At 33.1% G+C, this 19,759-nt stretch overlaps 3 protein-coding genes across 5 annotated transcripts; all 3 read left to right on the forward strand.

Annotated features, from left to right (window-relative positions):
* Window positions 1-4,996: 4,996 nt before the first annotated feature.
* On the forward strand, window positions 4,997-8,414 carry LOC146940990 (transcription factor IIIB). Of its 2 annotated transcripts, none has more exons than XM_085754780.1 (4): window positions 4,997-5,071; window positions 5,354-5,507; window positions 6,960-7,076; window positions 7,794-8,414. In XM_085754780.1, the coding sequence occupies exons 2-4, from the start codon at window positions 5,391-5,393 to the stop codon at window positions 8,055-8,057; spliced, it is 498 nt and encodes a 165-aa protein (XP_085610906.1). In that variant the 5' UTR covers window positions 4,997-5,071; window positions 5,354-5,390; the 3' UTR covers window positions 8,058-8,414. The 2 variants fall into 2 exon arrangements, with proteins under 2 accessions (XP_085610906.1, XP_085610907.1); XM_085754781.1 differs by having other exon boundaries at window positions 6,960-7,070.
* A 4,087-nt stretch (window positions 8,415-12,501) lies between these two features.
* On the forward strand, window positions 12,502-16,758 carry LOC146940991 (uncharacterized). 2 transcript variants are annotated; one of them, XM_085754782.1, is made up of 15 exons: window positions 12,502-12,779; window positions 13,626-13,774; window positions 13,892-14,003; window positions 14,124-14,264; window positions 14,447-14,551; window positions 14,662-14,745; window positions 14,830-14,945; window positions 15,101-15,202; window positions 15,287-15,400; window positions 15,499-15,555; window positions 15,646-15,712; window positions 15,819-15,872; window positions 16,032-16,106; window positions 16,208-16,243; window positions 16,401-16,758. In XM_085754782.1, the coding sequence occupies exons 2-15, from the start codon at window positions 13,755-13,757 to the stop codon at window positions 16,515-16,517; spliced, it is 1,200 nt and encodes a 399-aa protein (XP_085610908.1). In that variant the 5' UTR covers window positions 12,502-12,779; window positions 13,626-13,754; the 3' UTR covers window positions 16,518-16,758. The 2 variants fall into 2 exon arrangements, with proteins under 2 accessions (XP_085610908.1, XP_085610909.1); XM_085754783.1 differs by having other exon boundaries at window positions 13,629-13,774.
* A 2,297-nt stretch (window positions 16,759-19,055) lies between these two features.
* On the forward strand, window positions 19,056-19,678 carry LOC146940992 (uncharacterized). The gene is made up of 2 exons (XM_085749920.1): window positions 19,056-19,559; window positions 19,673-19,678. Exons 1-2 carry the CDS (start codon window positions 19,119-19,121, stop codon window positions 19,676-19,678), a joined length of 447 nt encoding a protein of 148 aa, XP_085606046.1. The 5' UTR covers window positions 19,056-19,118.
* The last annotated feature ends 81 nt before the right edge of the window (window positions 19,679-19,759 follow it).

Here is a 19,759-nt window from a genome sequence, read left to right on the forward strand (position 1 = left end):
TCCATCCATATAATTAGTCATTGTTGTTAACTTTTCATTGACGGTGCTGACGTGGCAGTGTCATGTGTGTATTTTCATTAACATGGCTATGCTTCGCCCATATGTCATTTGTTTGGCTATGCTTCGTACATCTTCCATATTGTCGTCCCTACTCCCTATATTATGCCCTAATATATTATTGTTATTGATGAATGTTTGTCCTCTTATTTATTTTTTTAGGTAGTTATTGTCGTTCCTATGTAATCTTGTGTTTTGCCTCTGATTTGGGAAGCTTTTCCCCAAAGAATTGTTCAATACACTATTCAACTAGAATTTTGATTTGGTACTAATTTCTAGGAGGGGATATAGTAGTTTGATATGTGAATCAAACTATGTCATCTTCATTTAATATTAATGTATATAACATTGAATATAATATCAGATTTAGAAAATGAAAATGTAAAATCAGCTCTTTAACATTATCCATCAAGACTAACTTTAAAATTTTAAATGTCATGTGCTATGTATAAACTTGATGCCTAATGTTTATATAAGCCATACATGCACCAAAAGCGCGCGCACGCGCGCACACATACAAATACATAATACAAAATAATATAGCAAGGTTAGGAGTACCAAAACTTGTAGAAGTATCAAAAACAATATATCACGCACAAAAAAAAAAAAAATACAACATAAAAGTATCAAAATAAATGGTGCAGCCAAACCAACTGAAAAAATTGATATGAGTCATATGAAAGAATTGTATCTTTGGATTTCATCCATGACCATAACAACCATATTACCAGATCTAAAGAATAATTGGTTAAAAGACCATGTTGACCAAACGCCATGTACTTATTATGCTTCTACATAGATCATATACAAGCACACCAAATCGCAAGTACTCCTTCAAATAATTTTCACAAGAAAGTTAATTGAACTCTGTGATGAAAACAATTATTTATCATTACCCATGAGGTGTGTTCACAAGAGTGGGTGTTGGGAAAAGGGTTGAAAGTAGGCGAGGAGATTATCAGGTTCAGAGGAGGAGTAAACGATGAAGTGGTGTGAGTTTCTCTTTAACATGATTTAGAACCAAACTAGAGGCAAATGATACATACATTAAGTATGTCTTAGTGTTTGAATTTTGTTACTAACTAGTGATTTTGTATTGCCTCCTAGCTAGTTTTTAATTGCTCTCTCGTGGGTTGGTTTTTGTATAATTCTCTTTGTTTGTAACATTTTGGTTTTTTTTTTCACACTAATTAAGAAAAGTTGATAGTTTAATCAATCTGTGTAATTTATGATTGAATGTACCTAAACCATTTATGCATTGTTTGGTTCATGAAGATAAAATTTCTTCTAATTTGTTCATGTTTGTTCTGGACTTTTTTCAGACAACCAAATTATGACCAACATTATCAATCAATATCTTGACTTGTACACAATCTTTGTTTCAGAGAAACACTCTGAAAAATGGTATTTTCTCTACTTTGAAAGAAGGGTATTAACTCTTAAGATCTTCATAGTTTCTTTAATCTATTGCAGCTTATACCACTTTCTTATGCGAATTCGATGCTTTCTAAAGGAAAGGTACTGAAGCAGTTTATTTTAAGAGATCATAGAGGAAGAGATTGACATGTCAAAGTGTATCCTTTTGATTTGGTACCAATTTCTATCAATGATCTATAAAGGGGGTATAATAGTTTGATATGTGAATCAAGATTGAATATAATGTACATAACATTCTATCAATGACCTATAAAGGGAGTATAATCTTTTTTTAAGAGTGGGTGTATGAATTATCAAGTCTATTGAAAATAATATGTGATGTAAATAGTTATTATCTACATGATATATTAACTCTTAAGATCTTCATCGTTTTTTTTAATCTATTGTAGCTTATACCACTTTCTTCTGCGAATTCGATGCTTTCTAAAGGAAAGGTACTAAAGAAGTTTATTTTAAGAGATCATAGAGGAAGAGATTGACATGTCAAAGTGTATCCTTTTGATTTAGTATCAATTTCTATCAATGACCTATAAAGGGAGTATAATAGTTTGATATGTGAATCAAGATTGAATATAATGTACATAACATTCTATCAATGACCTATAAAGGGAGTATAATACTTTTTTAAGAGTGGGTGTATGAATTATCAAGTCTACTGAAAATAATATGTGATGTAAATAGTTATTATCTACATGATATATTAGCTCTTAAGATCTTCATCGTTTTTTTTTAATCTATTGTAGCTTATACCACTTTCTTCTGCGAATTCGATGCTTTCTAAAGGAAAGGTACTAAAGAAGTTTATTTTAAGAGATCATAGAGGAAGAGATTGACATGTCAAAGTGTATCCTTTTGATTTAGTATCAATTTCTATCAATGACCTATAAAGGGAGTATAATAGTTTGATATGTGAATCAAGATTGAATATAATGTACATAACATTCTATCAATGACCTATAAAGGGAGTATAATCCTTTTTTAAGAGTGGGTGTATGAATTATCAAGTCTACTGAAAATAATATGTGATGTAAATAGTTATTATCTACATGATATATTAACTCTTAAGATCTTCATCGTTTTTTTTAATCTATTGTAGCTTATACCACTTTCTTCTGCGAATTCGATGCTTTCTAAAGGAAAGGTACTAAAGAAGTTTATTTTAAGAGATCATAGAGGAAGAGATTGACATGTCAAAGTGTATCCTTTTGATTTAGTATCAATTTCTATCAATGACCTATAAAGGGAGTATAATAGTTTGATATGTGAATCAAGATTGAATATAATGTACATAACATTCTATCAATGACCTATAAAGGGAGTATAATCCTTTTTTAAGAGTGGGTGTATGAATTATCAAGTCTATTGAAAATAATATGTGATGTAAATAGTTATTATCTACATGATATATTAACTCTTAAGATCTTCATCGTTTTTTTAATCTATTGCAGCTTACACCACTTTCTTATGCAAATTCGATGCTTTCTAAAGGAAAGGTACTGAAGAAGTTTATTTTAAGAGATCATAGAGGAAGAGATTGACATGTCAAAGTGTATCCTTTTGATTTGGTACCAATTTCTATTAGTGATCTATAAAGAGAGTATAATAGTTTGATATGTGAATCAAGATTGAATATAATGCACATAACATTCTATCAATGACCTATAAAAGAAGTATAATCCTTTTGATTTGCTATCAATTTCTATCATCGCCATTTCATATTAATGTACATAACATTGAATATAATATCAGATTTAGAAAATGAAAATGTAAAGTCTGCCCCTAACGTTATCCATCAAGATTAATTATTGAATTTTAAGTGTCATGTGTTATGTATGAACTTGGTGCCTAATGTTTTTATAATCCTTACACGCACCAAAAGTGCGCGCACACACGCGCAAATATATCATACAATTTAATAGAGCAAGGTTAATTCTTTGACAAATTGTTGCTACTAAAAAAAATTATTATACAGGACAAGTCGTCTCTGATACAAATTTTAAAACAATTATTATACACAGGACAAGTTGTCATTAATACAAATTTTAAAATAATTATTACGCACAAGACATTTTGTCATTGCTAAAAAGTTAAAAATAAGTATTATACATGAGACATGTTGTCAATGATAAAAAAATTAAAATAATTATAATACGTTAGACAAGTCGTCGGTGATAAAAAATTTAAAATAATTATTATACACGGGACAAGTCATTGGATATACATTTTATAAATAATGATTATACGCGAAACAAGTTGTCATTGTTAAACTTTTAAAATAATTATTATTCACGGATAACATATGAGATAAGTCATCAATAATGTAAAATTTAAGTAATTATTATATACGGGACAAGTCGTCGGTGATATAAATTTCAAAATAAATAAAATTACACTACATCCGTTTTAAAATGAGTGTCGCTTTAGCCAATTGCACACATATTAAGGAATGAAATAAAATAGTCAAATATCATAGCAGATTTACTAAAATAACCTTACTTTATAAGAATAAGACAAACTTAAAGTTGTATTAAAAATTGCGTGAGAGAGAAAAGTTAGAGTATTTATTGAGGGTAAAGTTAGAAGAAAAAAAATTAAAGTTGTATTGGAAATGTAAAGTAACATTCATTTTGAAACAATTTTTTTTAGCTAAAGTGACACTCATTTTGAAATGGAGGGAGTAATGAAAATTATACAAAGTGCAAGTTGTCACTATTAAAAATTTAAAGATAATTGTTATAGACAGAATAAGTCGTCGTTGATACAAGTTTTAAAATAATTATTATATACAATAGCGTTTAGACGTGTGCCCGTCTGTCCTATTTTTTATTGTGCTAATGTGTATAAATTAAAAATAATATTTTTTTTTATAAAATTTTGATTAAAATTATATGTATAGATAATAAATATTTTGCACTTTCATATTAAATTATACTTATCTTTTTGAATGATATCAACAATACAACAAATATAGTATACATTCTTATCTTTTAGAATAGACTTAATAGCAGTTTTGACCCCCTATGTTTCAAGAAGTTGCAATTTTGGTCCCCTAACAAAATAAAATACAAAACTGCCCCCTAAGTATTGTCCCTTTTGCAGTTTTGGTCCCCTAGGTCAATTTTGATCAGTAATGATTGGTTAACAGAAGGACTAAATTAAAAACTTTTGCAAACTTAAAGGACTTATACTTGACAACAATAACTTAGTTAGAAACCTAAAACTTAAAGAAAACTATCATTATTCCAAGGTACTCCCTCCGGTCCTAAATATAAGCAAATTTGACTTTTTAGGTTCATTCAATTAATGATGTATGTGATTCATAATATGGACCACATACATCATTAATTGAATGAACCTAAAAAGTTAAATTTGCTTATATTTAGGACCGGAGGGAGTACTAGTCAATAATATTTTTTAGGATTCTCCCTTGAGGGGTAAGACGGGTATTTCGCGCGCGAGCCCTATTTCCTTCTCCGAATGCGATGTGATTCTCCCCTTCTCCGTTTTGCTGCGAGCCTTCTCTGCCATTCAGCCCCGCACAGCCTCACTCCACCGTTAACCCGCCGCCCACGACCAGGTTCTTTTCAATTGCTTTATTATTACTGAATTTTTTTATCAACAGATCCAAAACACTGACATAAAAGTTTATTTATAATCTTATATATGTACTTTGTTATCAACAATTGTTATAAAATTCGTTCGTCTTATGAGTTTAATTTTCGAACCCATATCTATTCTCATAAAATACCTTCATCTTATGATTTTAAATTAATTTTTGAAGAGGCAATCTGTTGAATCAACATTTCATGAAGTTTTACTTCTATAGCATTTCTGAACTTTTTTTTTTTTTTGTGTGCAGAAAACTATATAATAAACAGTGTTGATGATTTGTGAATATGAATAAGCTATTGGAATATGGGAGGACCGCCATGTTTTATATCAGGGTACTTTCTGGATATGAAGAGCGAAGAATACGGAATTATAGGTTGCAGCTTGAACAACGCGTCCGAGAGGTGTTACATCTTATCTTACTTAATCATTTGCATTCTCGAGTTAGTTTTTCTTATCCGTTAGAAAAACCATAGGAGTGGTGTTAGCATTTGGATGGGACTTGGGGATTTTATTGAAAATCAAATAGACATGCCTTATTTTAGAGACAAAGGAAGAACTTTTCCGTAGCTATTATTTGAAACAATAGAGAACCACATTAGCTATAATCATGTTGATTATTTGAAGCATCAGCTTTTAACTGAACTGATCTAACAATCTAATGAAATAGGTAAATAAAACAGGGTAGTTAAGGGTGACGTCTAAATATGATAACATCTACGCATTTCCTCATGCAATCCAACTCACTTAAAATCTGCATAAAATGGTTTTTGAAAATAAAACAACCGTGACAAATAAAAACATCAAACTCCATAGATTTTGAAATGGAGAAACTTATTTTACAGCAAACATACTCCAGAAAAGTTTATTGGAGAATTAAAGTTATAATGGGCATATTTTTTTGAAATTTTTGCCAACGATTTTATTCACAAGGTGTAAATTGAGGGCTCTTGCAGATCCTCAAGAAAAGGGTAACAATGGTGGAATAGATAAGAAAGCGTAGTCTTGTGTTATTTGGGTGAACTTGTGGTTCTTGGTTTGTGAAGATACGTTGTTAGGTGCCCTGTTTTTTCTTTTTCCATCGAGTCCAACTAAACCTGTGTTCGATAGATAGTTGTCCATATACTGATAACTAGTAATATTGGGGTCCTTTTTGGTCTTCTGTAAATTTGCCCTATGGCTTTGGAGCAATAGCTTTGGGAAGATATATGGAGATTTTTTTTTTTATAATAAAGATATATGGGGATTTACTCGTCCTAATGAAAGACCATAATATGAACAGCATTACTTATTTTCATTTGCGCCAAAAGGATATGTTCACAATTTTGTCAAAAACGGCCAACTGGGGTCACCCTGAAAAGCAAGTGAGATTTTATTTCTTACAAGTAAGTGGGTCAATGTAGGGGCACTATCCCAAGTTTACACCAATACTATAGTTATGCACTTGGTCAAAAAAGATCATTTTAAGGGTAATTATGTGCAGGCAGTGGAGAGAAAAAAATGTCTCTTAAGGAGAAAAAAAGAAGGCGAATCTAGTGTGTTAATGACTAATGAGATCATGTAGGCTTATTTAATCTAATGGTCAAGTTGAGTAAGGCACAAGTGAGGGACTTACTAGAGCCCTCACCCTAGAAGCCACCACAGTTAAGATATTAATTCATCATATTTTAGTTCTTTGTTTCGAAGTTCCTGTTTATACTGGGGAAATATAAACCCGACATTCATTTTTTTTGCTGCGGTGAAGGTTGATACAGGATTTCCTTTTCAACAATCACCTGCTTGCTCTCAAAGTGTTTCTGATATTTATCATCTTATTTAATCAATTTCTGATGTGTATGATATTCTCTGATGAAAAGGCACAAGCAAGGAAAGCAGCCATAAATAAAGTACCCGAGCAGATTATTTTAACTGAAGTCCGTCGTATGGTTGAAGAGATGCAAGCTTTGAACAAGAAGCTCGAAGAAACAGTAAGTGTATGTTTTTGGAGAAGTCAAAATTGATTCTAAAGGTGTATAATTGATTTTGACATGTTTGGTTGCTCTTGATAGAATTCACTTGGCTTCAGCATTGAATCTAACTTGAAGTTGGAAATCAGAGCTTTTAATTCTAAAATTGATTTTGACACTCATATTTACTGTTCAACTCAATTTTAGATGAATGAATCCAAATATAATCCACTTTATTTTCAACTCACTTTTAGCCAAAATTAATTTTATAGAATCTGTTCACTAAAAATTAATTTGTCACTGCATAAACAGACACAGTGACACACACCAAGTTGTATTCTCATGGAGAAAATATGAACCTTTATCAATTTGGTTAGGATTTTTCTTTTTAAAATTTCAATCCTTTTCCTTCACTCGTGAATATGAAGGCACAATGACTTTTAAATAAAAAGTTTTATTTATTTTATTATTGATAAGATCTGCTACGACATATTTTGCACATTTCTGTGTGAAATGTAATTTTTCACTATTTTTGTTGATATTGAATTTAGACAATTCACATTCTTTCATTTTGTTTTTTGTGGGATAAAACATCCATATTGTGTCATGTTTGTCTTGAGATCTTTATCTGTTATATTAAAGTTGTTGTGTGATATATGGCTTCTTTTCATTAATGCATGCTCTGCAGTTGGTTCATTTGTAGCACTCAAATTTGTTGCATAACAAGATGCGATTTACATGCAGGAGGTAGCCATTGAAGAATACTTCAAGCCTCTTGACAAGGAGGCAGAGATTTTGATGACAATGCAACTACAAGGGGAAGAGAAAACTTCGGAGATGATGATGAAAGCACTACAGGAACAAGCTATGCGTCAACAAGTTGAAGCAGAAAAAAGTGCAAGTTTGCATCCAACAGACAACATTGAAACCAACCAGAAGGAATCTGCGTCTGTGGCGAAAACGTGTATAGGAGAAGAAGAAAAAACTTTGAAGGACAGTGTGCATTAAGAAGACAAGGAGGAAAAACTTGGAAGAACAAGCTATTTGAATTATTTAAAATTGCATCTTGACGTGCGATCATGTTAGCAATAAGCTTTTTTACGAGGAGTGAAATGGTTAAATAATATAATTCCTGTATGTCCGAATACATGTAAAAACATGTAAATTTTGTCATAGTACCTATTTGAGTACCAGAATTAGCGTGGTGAATACTGTTAGTTACTAGTTCCCCAATGGAGGAGGATTAGGGGAGTTTAAATTGTTCTCGACTTCTCGTCCCAACCCCATGTTTCATTTGAGTTATGCGGGTTCTAAAAAAAGGTAATTGTGATGATTTTAATGATAAAATGAGGTTTGTTTACAAAAGCACTTTTATTGATTGTAGTCGGTATTAAATGAGTTGAGACGAAGGGAGTATTTTGATACCTAACCATTAAGAGAAGAGGTGGCTTTATTGGCAATTCTTGATTCATCATTAAGAATTGGAGACCATTTTGTTATTGGAAATGACACTTGTCCAAATACTTTCTTCTGCAATTTTTGAGATCGCACTAAAGATAAATATGTTTTGTTAAAGAGATTAAGTGCTTCTTGGTAGAGTAGGCTTATTAAAATGTTGGAGGTGTTAGGTTGAAGGAATTAAGTGCTCCAGTTGAAAACGGTAAATTTGAATGATACATAGAAACTAGTGTTGGAGAAAAGGTTTACATCAAAAATATGATATTTTCAGATCATATGCTGCTTTATGGTATGCTTGGTTTGGCGTCTAGGAGGTACAATCTTGCCTATTTATGATTTCATCCAAATACTTTCCTGACCAATGCAGCATCGGGTAAAATCCATGCATTGGATAATTACAGTAACTTGTAAACAAGGCCGAAACTACACACGTTTCACCGTCAATTACGTTCACGTATATGAACATGGCTATGTATGTATCATAAATAATCATAAATGGTACCCGTCATCATGTCTTCTCTTCTGTTGGCATTTGTCCAATTGTTTTAATTCTTTGGACTCACGTAAGCTCAAACCAAAATAGATTAGCAACCAATGCAATTTGGAATCAATGCTATAAATTTTGAATCCAATCCAACATTATGGGTCATGGTTCAGCCGCTTAAACTGTTTTAATAGAGATAAAATTACAACTGAACCGTTAAAATAATCAAACCGTGGTAGAAATTTATTTAATCTTCAACAAACTGAATTGTACACTGATTCAAACTAAATAATTTTTTTTGGTTAAGATCATCTTCGATTTCGATTGTAGAAATATATAAATCGATTTTCCTCAATGCCAATGTAGATGACTTAGTTTAACTTCTTAAAAAAAAAAATATAGAATTGGAGGTTCTTTTAAAGGAAAAGAATGGGAGGTTACTGTAACACCCATACTAAACTTATCTAGAATATTTAGCATGTGCGTTAAATTTAGTACTGGATACATTAAAATTACAACATAATTTCGACCAAATGAATATATACATTAATATAAGTTCGTACATCTGATAAAATATCAATGACCAAATTCATATATCTGATAAGTATTTGAATACATATAATATCTTCATCTGGTACGAAACGAGCTCTTGACGATAATCCTTTCGACTGCGTATCTACCTCCTCTTGATACGAGCAACCTGCTAATCTGTAAAATAAATAAATGGATTGGGGTGAGACATAATGTCTCAGTGAGTTCCACCTATCCTAGGCTGTAGACAATCTCAGGGAACCTAGGATCGCCATCTGTCTCTAAACTCAACCCATTTTGGGTTTATACAATTTTGTATCAGCACTGACTGACGAGTACACAATACACGAGGTAATACAACTGACAGCTTAATACATGACATATATTTATAGTCATTCAACTTTGCTTCATCTATACTAGACTTTAAATCAATCACGATACACCTTGATCATACACCTTGATCATATTAGGATTTATATATTTAATGTACTCGCCAGTTAGTACATTATGTATTTAAATCTGATTTATGGATTGTACTCGTCAGTTAGTACTTCCATCAGATGTTTGAGGTAATACCATGTTGAGTTTATTCATATAAAACATGACAGATATCAGAAGTAACATTTCCTATTTATGTGTTGATTAACGGAGAAAATTGAAACAATTCTTACTTTCGAAGAAATAAACTTGACATCAGATATTACTCAGAGTAGGGACAATCTTATACAGAGTATGGTACGATTATCATTTTAAGACCTCGTTATTTGGGGCATAGTTCAGAAATAAAATTTTGTTGGGACTAGAAATAGCATGAAAGATCACTCAAAGGTCTTATCTGTTCAAGACAAGATAAAGAAATCGACAAAGTCGATAAAAGTATTACTCCAATAAGTGTATGATATTTATCTAGAACTCAGTGAAGGTAAACAAGTATTAGTAACCCAAGTCAGATTTATAAAGAGTATGTGGAACAAGGAATTTACTCGAAAGATATCAGATGCATCGGTTAGCTTTACGATCCACTATGTTCAAAATGTGTATAATGTATTCCACAAATTACAAACAAGGTTATTATCGAATCTTTTCGACATAAAAGTTTGGAAAACATGTTTTGAAATCGGTTTAACATATTAATTCAAGTCAGTTGTACCTATGGCTAGGTAGTCGGAAGACTTTATGTAATAAGGGAAACCGATAATTTAGTCGGATAAAGAGAATCAGTGGTAACAGACGTATGTGGAAGTCTAAGATCGAAAGTATAGAGGAATTATTTGTACTTATTATCAGGTAAACTCTAAATTTCGAGGACGAAATTTCTTTAAGAGGGGTAGAGTGTAATATCCCGCGTAATTTTAAATAAATTGTCGTATCAGTTTCAGAACGGAAATAATTTTCAAAGGATTAATTACTTATTGAGAAATCGACGATATTTGGTAAGTTTCTCGTATCACTATTCCAACGGACATGAGAAATTAAATGATATGAGAGCAGACCTCTCCCAGTACGGTGTGGTTCGGGGACGAACCAGGCGGAAGCTGGTGGGCATGTAACACCCACAACGTGGCTTTCGATATCCCGCTAGTTGGATACGAAAGGTTCCCGCCAGTTGGAACAGGCACTATCCGTAAGGATGGCCCCACGTTAATAAGAGGAACCGAATCACATCGGAGTGAGAGGGATCCGGAGGCTGTGTAGGTAGGTACTACCCATATCAACAAGATGCATCTTCTTTTCGGTAGCCCATTCCATAAGAACTCCACAGTTAAGCGTGCTTGGCTTGGAGTAGTACTAGGATGGGTGACCTACCGGGAAGTTTCCCGGTAAGCATGTGAGTGAGGACAAAACATGCTGAAAAGACTCGTGTTGGTTTGTGGGGTTAGTCGACAATCCTGAAAGCAGTCTGGGATGTTACAGTTACTATCTAAGAAAACTGCAAAATTTAAGTGGATGTAGTGAATTGAATGCATTCTGTTATGTTTGAAACTGATTGTAAATTTGTAGCTGACACTTTTTCCTTGCCAAATATACCCTTAAATGAACTTGAGGATATTATATATCAATGTAGAAGTCTTTTGCCCACTAAGTCTGTGTTTGGTTTTGTGATAGAGATAATTGATCTTAGTTAAAAGTGATTCTAATTAAAAGTGCATTGTCTTTGAATACGTCTATGTAAAAGTAAGCTGAACTATAAATTTATATGTGAATCCTAGCGTCAAATAAAATCGATTTTGCAAGCTGAATCAACTCGTCAACAACCAAATACGTCCTAATCAATTCTACACCAACATAATCAATTATGACCCCTCTATAAGTAGAATCAAACATACACCAAATCTACCATGCAGTGCCATTTTTTAGGGATACTATGGAGGGAAACAAATAAGGTAGCACATTGTATTGCTATGATTTCCTTACGTCATTATACTCCACATATTTTTTATGATATATCAACTACTTTGTATCCATTGATTATGAATGAAATGAATTAGTTTTTTTCGTTGTTATCATAAATGAATTAGTTTTATCTTTGATAATTAGCATTTTTTTTGAAGGAATTTTGCTAATTATTTTTATTATTACTATATTTATTTTTTATAAATTTGACATTTTTTTTATACAACAAAAATAAACTATGGTATCATAGAACACAAATAAAATAAATTAGAATTTTGGTTCTCAAAATTACAAGACAAGACAATCTACTCATTTAAGATTTTGATATAATAACGTACAATTTACTTCATTAAATTAGAAAATGTTAGTCAATTTAGTCTATCTACTCAAATATCACTTCACAAAAACATCTATCAAAATTAATAAAAGTCCTATATTTGACCCTGAATAGTCAATTTAATATTTTCCAAATATCACTATAATAAGTTTTTATTTATTTCCTTCAAAAAAACTTTTAATTTATTCATAATTTCCAACAAATAATAAAAATTGTAGAAGAAGAAGAAGGGAAACTCCTCCAAACCCACCTAAAAACCAAACTCAACAACAAAGAGAGCGTGACCCTCCCTCCTTGTTCCAAACTCACAACACAACACAACACAACACAAAGATCTTGTTTCGTAGTGCTGTGCTTCCTATAAAACCAGTGAAGGTTCCATTCTTCTGCCGGAAAATTCATCTTCCGTTCTTCACCTTCTTCCACGTTCCTCCGACAACATCATCACCCCTCAGCTGGGGTTTTCTTTTTCTCACTCAAAAGCTTCTTCTTTTTTTTGTTGCTCAGATCTTCATCTCTTTTTCTGGTACGTTTGGTAGTAGTTTCTGCAATTGATTTTTTCTTCAGTTTCATTATCTAAAACCCCTAAATTGAAACTTCACTGTAACTTAATAACCTTCAACTTTGAATAAATTTATGATCCTTCAAGTTATTATTGATAGATATAGTTGCTGCTATTTGATTAATGAAAATCAAGTTTTTTTTTTATGATAATTGGTACAATTGTGGCTGTTTTGATTGGCTTATTTTGCTTCCAAAAATAGATTATCATTAACTTCTTTTAAGAGACTTTTTTCTTGATATGCTAATCTAAATATGAATCTTTTCTTTGATGGTAGTTCTCATAGAAACTGCCACATGCTTTTGTAATTGGGGAGCTACTAATTTTAGGTCATTATCTTTTTTGTGTGAAAGAGATCACATGAGTTGCTTAGCCTTTTGAGTTAATTTGGTAGGTTATTGAAGAAAAGTGCAAGCGTGGTTTATTTCAACATCATCTGCTAGCTATATTTGGTTCCTTTGTGGTTACTTCAAGGAAACTTTAGCACATTTATAGACCGCGCCTTCTAGAGGCGCTCTCACTTTCCTAATTGTCATTTGTCTTATGCTGGAAAAGTTCAACTGAATGTCACTATGATTAGTTCCTTTGCACATGGTTATGGTTTGTTGATTACCTTCATAAATAAGTTGAAGCAAACTAATCTGTCTGTCATTCTCATATTAAGGATTTTAGGTGATATTAGGAGATACCACACGCCAAACGATATAATTCTTTGCTCTCGTAAAATAATTATCCCTTATTCTTAGGAGTTTGAAGCATTATCGGGTTTGGTTTATTAATATATCTTTTCTTTGTTGTTTTTTTCTTCAGCAGGGGTTTTACTTCTTTAAACAAGCATATTTGTTTCTTATACGGAAGATACCTTCTAGTTGATGAATGGTGAAGTGTGACTTCTGCATATAGTTTTATGAGCATACAGCCAGGGAAGTTCCGAAATAAATGGGGACCGTTACTCGCAGGTCTGATAATTTGAGATAGCTGACTTTCTGATTCTGTTTGTTTTAACAAAAGCCACATATGCTAGTTTATGTCAATAACACCACCACTGTGTGACAATTTTTTTTTATTGGATGCAGTCCTAATGGTAGAAAACCCAGTGAAATTATGAGGCTTATTGTGACGACTTTTATTGGAGTAGTTTTTGGTTTCTTTCTAGGAGTGTCGTTTCCAACATTGTCATTAACAAAGGTGCAGACTTAGTTTCTTCTTCCTCTTTACGGCGTACCTTTGTGCTGCAGTAGATTATTTTTAGTTGTTTTTTGTTATTGGATCCAATGCTAAAAGTGCAAGCTGCATAACAATTTGCAGTTCAATCTCCCATCTGGCTTGCTTCCCTCGATTGATCTCTCTTACATTGAAGAAAGATATACAGGCCGTCGTGCTTGGTCTTTTATAAACAATAATAACAGAAGAGCTTCGCCAAATCACTTATCAAATGACACATCAAAGGTACACACTGTATCCTGTCATCATTATTAAGGACATTTTCATGTTCTTGTTCATTAATCATTGATACATAATTGATATGGGCTTTCAAGAATGATATTGTTTTATATAATACTGGGAAAATGGATACTTATAGTCTGTATATTGATCAATAGCATGCTCCTTATTTTGTTGTTTCTCTACAGATATGGGTTCCATCAAATCCAAGAGGAGCAGAAAGTTTACCTCCCGGCATTGTTGAAGCTGAGTCGGACTTTTACTTGCGTAGATTGTGGGGCAAACCCAGTGAGGTGTGTATCTTAAGACAGTTTATAGGCCTAATATGGCTATAAATTACACATAGCATGAACCTTCTGACCTTCATTGTTTACAGAGGATTTAACTAAGTTGACATTTTCAGGATTTAACGTTCAAGCCAAAGTACCTTGTGACCTTCACTGTTGGCTATGAAATGAAAAAAAATATTGATGCAGCCGTGAAAAAGGTCTTTCTTAGTCTACTTGCTCTCTCTGTTTGACTGTGATTGTTGATGCGTCGTGTTTGACTAAAAAAATATTTACTTGAACAGTTTTCAGAGAATTTCACAATCCTTCTATTTCATTATGATGGCCGAGCTAATGAATGGGATGAGTTTGAATGGTCAAAGAAGGCTATTCATGTGAGTGCTCGCAAACAGACTAAATGGTAAGAAACCAGTGTGTTATTAACTTTTGGATGAAAGATTTTCATTGTGGCTTTTGCAGTTAATATACTTAATAGTGCTTAACCTAATTAAAAGTGAGTTGCTATTCCATAATTGATTGTTATCATATTGACTATTTGAGATTTTACCCTTCTAGGTGGTATGCTAAGCGATTTCTGCATCCTGACATTGTGGCACCATATGACTATATATTTATATGGGATGAAGACTTGGGCGTTGAGCATTTTAACGCCGAAGAGTGAGTATTTGATATGGGAAGGATATCTTTAATGTTTTTTTTTTTGGGTTAAAGTCTCATATACCTTTGTCATTTCAAGTGCAGGTACTTAAAACTGGTGAAGAAGCATGGCCTGGAGATTTCACAGCCTGGTTTAGAACCCAATAAAGGGTTGACATGGCAAATGACAAAAAGAAGAGGAGATAAAGAAGTTCACAAGTAAGAATGACTAGAGTCCCATAGCAGTTTCTTGTGGTTCATGTTTTTTTTCTTGCGAGAATGTGCGTTAACTATTGATTTTCTTGGATTTTTGTTAGAGTGACGGAGGAGAAACCGGGATGGTGTTCCGACCCCCATTTACCTCCTTGTGCAGCGTAAGTAACTGCCGGTGTAATGTATTAGTCTTGTATTGTCTGGTCTACCGGGCTGTATCTAATTGTGCATTCTCTGTCACATGAATGCAGGTTTGTTGAGATTATGGCTCCAGTATTCTCGCGAGAAGCATGGCGTTGTGTCTGGCATATGATTCAGGTTGAATGGCTAATCCTAACCGTTTTAAAAGATTCCCACTAATTAGTTGTTTAATGATTCTTTAAGCACTTAGTAAATTACAATTGTATAACTCTTGGCATTGCAGAATGACTTGGTCCATGGATGGGGACTTGATTTTGCAGTTAGAAGATGTGTTGAGGTTAGTTGATTCTCACATTCTCTAAAATCATCAAGCTTCTTCATTCTTACTTTTACAGCATGGTCCTAGCAGCGGCTTACCGGAGAAAGTAAAAAACTGAAAAATTTACAATCTAGACATGTGCTTGAGCTTTAAGTTAACCACTTTTTCCTGATATAGCCTGCACATGAGAAGATTGGAGTTGTCGATGCTCAATGGATTGTTCACCAAGGTGTTCCCACACTAGGAAATCAGGTAAATTTTTCCCCTTATTATTGTATACCAAACTTAATAAATTTACTAAAATGCTTCTTCAAAAAAAAAAAAATGCTTACAAATTTTCCTTTTATTTGCAGGGTAAAACTGAAACCGGGAAAGCACCATGGCAGGGGGTATATTTTGCATTTTTTTACTTGATATGTGACTTGGCTTTTTATTTTCCTCCAACATTCAAAGTATATTAAACTAATCAACAACCTGTGAAGGAGTCTTTATCTTATGAGCTTTGATTATGAGTTCTGCTTGATGTTTCAATGTTGTTGATGGCAGGTGAGGGAGAGATGTAGGAAGGAGTGGACCATGTTTCAGAGTCGGTTAGCGAATGCAGAACATGCATATTTCAAGTCCGGCGGTGGTATTAATATGTCTAATTCCACTGGTCATTAGAGACGAAACTCGAAGCTTGACTTGTACACAGTTATGGTCGCCATTATGCGTAGACTCACCTCCCCCCTTTTTTGAAATATATTCTTATGTAACATTTATTACATGAAATAGAGTCCTAGCTAGGGACCAAACTTAAATCCAATGTAGAACTTGAGAGCTGATGTGTGATAGATTAACTGAAGAAAATTAGTACTGCGTTATGTCTCATAAATTACAGTAGAGGTTGCTTATTGGTTTGTAATCCTGAGATGTGTCACTTGTTCTTTTTTTCATATTCTTTCTACTTAGTTTATAAAGATTATGAATATAAAGATTATGAAAATAGAAAATTGTCCTTAAAAGTGTACAAAATCAGTCTTTTAAGTATTTTTTATTAAGATGTTACAGACTAAATAGACAGATTTTTATATATTTTATAGATTAAGAGGATTGGTTTTTATATATCTTATAAATTACTTATTATTTTGACAGTACATTTTAGAGATTAAATAAGAGGGATAATGATATCATTGTGTTTGAGCAACCACGTTTTCAACTCTGGTTAACTTTCTAGATTCTTTTCAGAATGGACATTGTGGCCACTATTTTTTTCCCCTCATTTAAATCAAATTATCAATATAGTTTAGGTTAAATTGAATACTAAACAACTATACATGTCGATGATTCTGACAGCTCAACTTGATTATTCAAAATTGGAATGCGGTGGGCATATTTCAAGAAACAATCAACAACATTTTGCAATTGGTTTGGTACGTTCATGTGTTGTGTTGTGTGAGCTTCTTCCTCATAGTTGGAACCACATAGCTATCCAAAGATCCAACTAGTTCAGGAAACTCAAGTTTCAAAGAGTAGGTTGTAACTCTCGTGTGTTTTACACAGCAGCAAAGCTTTCTCTTGAGCCTTTTGTCAAGCTGAATGAAAATTATTCAGTATTGATTGTTAGGCATACATATAATGCAATATAATTATTTAAAAGTCTAACAGTATCAATTTAGGGTATTGGAAAAATAATAATTTATGTAATATTGAAAAACTACACTATACTTATTTTATAATAATTTTTTATGTTAAAGTGGCAATTAGGCTTCTCAAAAAAAAAGTGGCAATTAGGAGTATCACATACCATCATGTATGTACATACCTTTTTCTCTCAACACACACCAATAGAGGCCTTAAACTTAAACCTACATTGTTTCTCTAGAAAGATTTTATTCTTAATGAAACTGAAATACTACTTCTTACAATGTTATGAAGCATGGTAGAGAGTGTAGTTTTTTTCGTGGAGCATGCAAGGATGTCAATATAGTAATCGCACATTTTTTTTTTTTTTTATAAAATAAAGTTTAGGTGAGTTAAGTAGTGATACCATTTCTACTTAGATATACATTTCATTAGTGTTGATTGAAGTAAAGTTTTTTTTTTAAAGACAATAAGTGAAGTGTTGACTCCAATTATGATCCGACGGTCGAAATCGATGTTTGCGTTATTGCATAAGTATAGTAATCCAACACCATGCTTTTATAATACGTCAAAAAAAAAAAAAAAACACCATGCTTTTATAATCAAAGGGTAAGAACCATGCTTTGTTTGCCTAACTCATGTTGATTCTTTTTAAATGTTTCTATTTCCAGCTTCTATAATTCTTAAAATTTGGTATTAAGTTCTTTAATATGGGATTGTTATTAACATCAAAGTGTTTTTATTTTATTTTAAACTCACCCATCCCTCATTTTATCTCTTTATTTTCTTTCAAATTTCATCTTACCATCCAACTATATTTCTAGAGGTCAAGTAACAAAACTATTTTAAAGTGACATGACATTCCCACAAAGCATTTCTCATACTTATTTGCATCATTTCAATCTACTCATTTTTCTATTGCAATATCATTTCTCAGAGAGAGAAGAGTGTCAAACGAAACCAAATCAACGATTTGCTTCCTTTTTTTCTTTCTTTCTTTCACATGAGCTCAATTGCATTATGCATTTGTATTTGTTCCTCTTTTGATTCGGCTAACTTTCTTTGTTGTGCAACAACAAGTGACATCAAGTTCTATAACTATTTGTTGTGCTAAATCTATCATTGCATATAGAGTATTACTTTTCCCACTCTATGGCCTCCTCGCGCGCCCTATGCAAATTACCAACATACCCTCCGGAATATATATTCCGGAATAACTATGAAAACTCCAGATTATATAATCCGGACAATTGCGACATATAAAAGGAACTTCACCCCCCATTTTTACAGTTTTACATTTTCACTTTCCCAAATTCTCTCTCTCTCTCTCTCTCTCTCTCTCTCTCTCTCTCTCTCTCTCTATTATCCCAAATTCCGAACACAACAAATCTTGTCCAAATTTGGAGTTTTTTTGCTCAAAAGCACCGCATTTCAACCCTTGTCAAACATCATGGAAGGTAAGTTCGATTTCTGTAGTCATGCAAGTTCAATTAGTTCGTTTTTTTTTTTAATTCTGTCGAATCCAGTCCGGATTTCGTTTTCCGGACTAGGTTGTTCTACTTCCGGAATTCGAAATCCGGACAAACCCAGAATGTTGTTTTGCTTCTGTTTTGTGCTGTTTGATTGTGCTGTTTGATTGTGATGGTTGATTACCCTAATTTGAATGTTACAGAAGGTTCAACTTCTAATACTCAGCGCGTAAGGGAGGCAAGGCAGGCTTCCCGTAGGAGAGCGCGTAGGCAACAGATGGAGGCTGAAGGTGCTGTTCGTCCGAGGCGTCGGGGTGCTAGAGGACGCCATGCTGATGTCGATCCTAATGTCGAGCAGCAGCCGGATCAGCAAGAGGACATAGAGCAGGAGATGCCTGATGTGGAGTTGCAGCGTATGGAGGAGCAGGAGCTTGAGGAGGAGCTGCAGGGTATGGACGAGGAGATGGAAGATGCCGAGCCACAACAGAGGCGAAAGAAGAAGGAGAAGGTGGTGGACCCTGAGCCATTACAAGACTATCCTGGTGGCCCACACCAGACTGACCTGCTTTGGAGGTACCATGTGCACATGGCCAGGAAGGCGGCTGATGGCGTGGTATGTATTGTTTAACTCACTTTATATCTGAAGCTCAGTTTATATCTGAAACTGCTTGGTTATGTACTGCTTATATCTGACTGATTTATTTATTGTTAAATATGTTTGTGAAGCCATGAATTTAAACCCACTTTATTAATTATAAATATTTGCAGTGGCATGGAAAATTAAAATGCATCAACAACGGAAAGAAGATAAAG

The sequence above is a fragment of the Medicago sativa genome, chromosome 3 (genome assembly GCF_051527215.1).
Source record: "Medicago sativa cultivar Bolivia chromosome 3, Bolivia_mono, whole genome shotgun sequence".
NCBI classification, from domain to species: domain Eukaryota; kingdom Viridiplantae; phylum Streptophyta; class Magnoliopsida; order Fabales; family Fabaceae; genus Medicago; species Medicago sativa.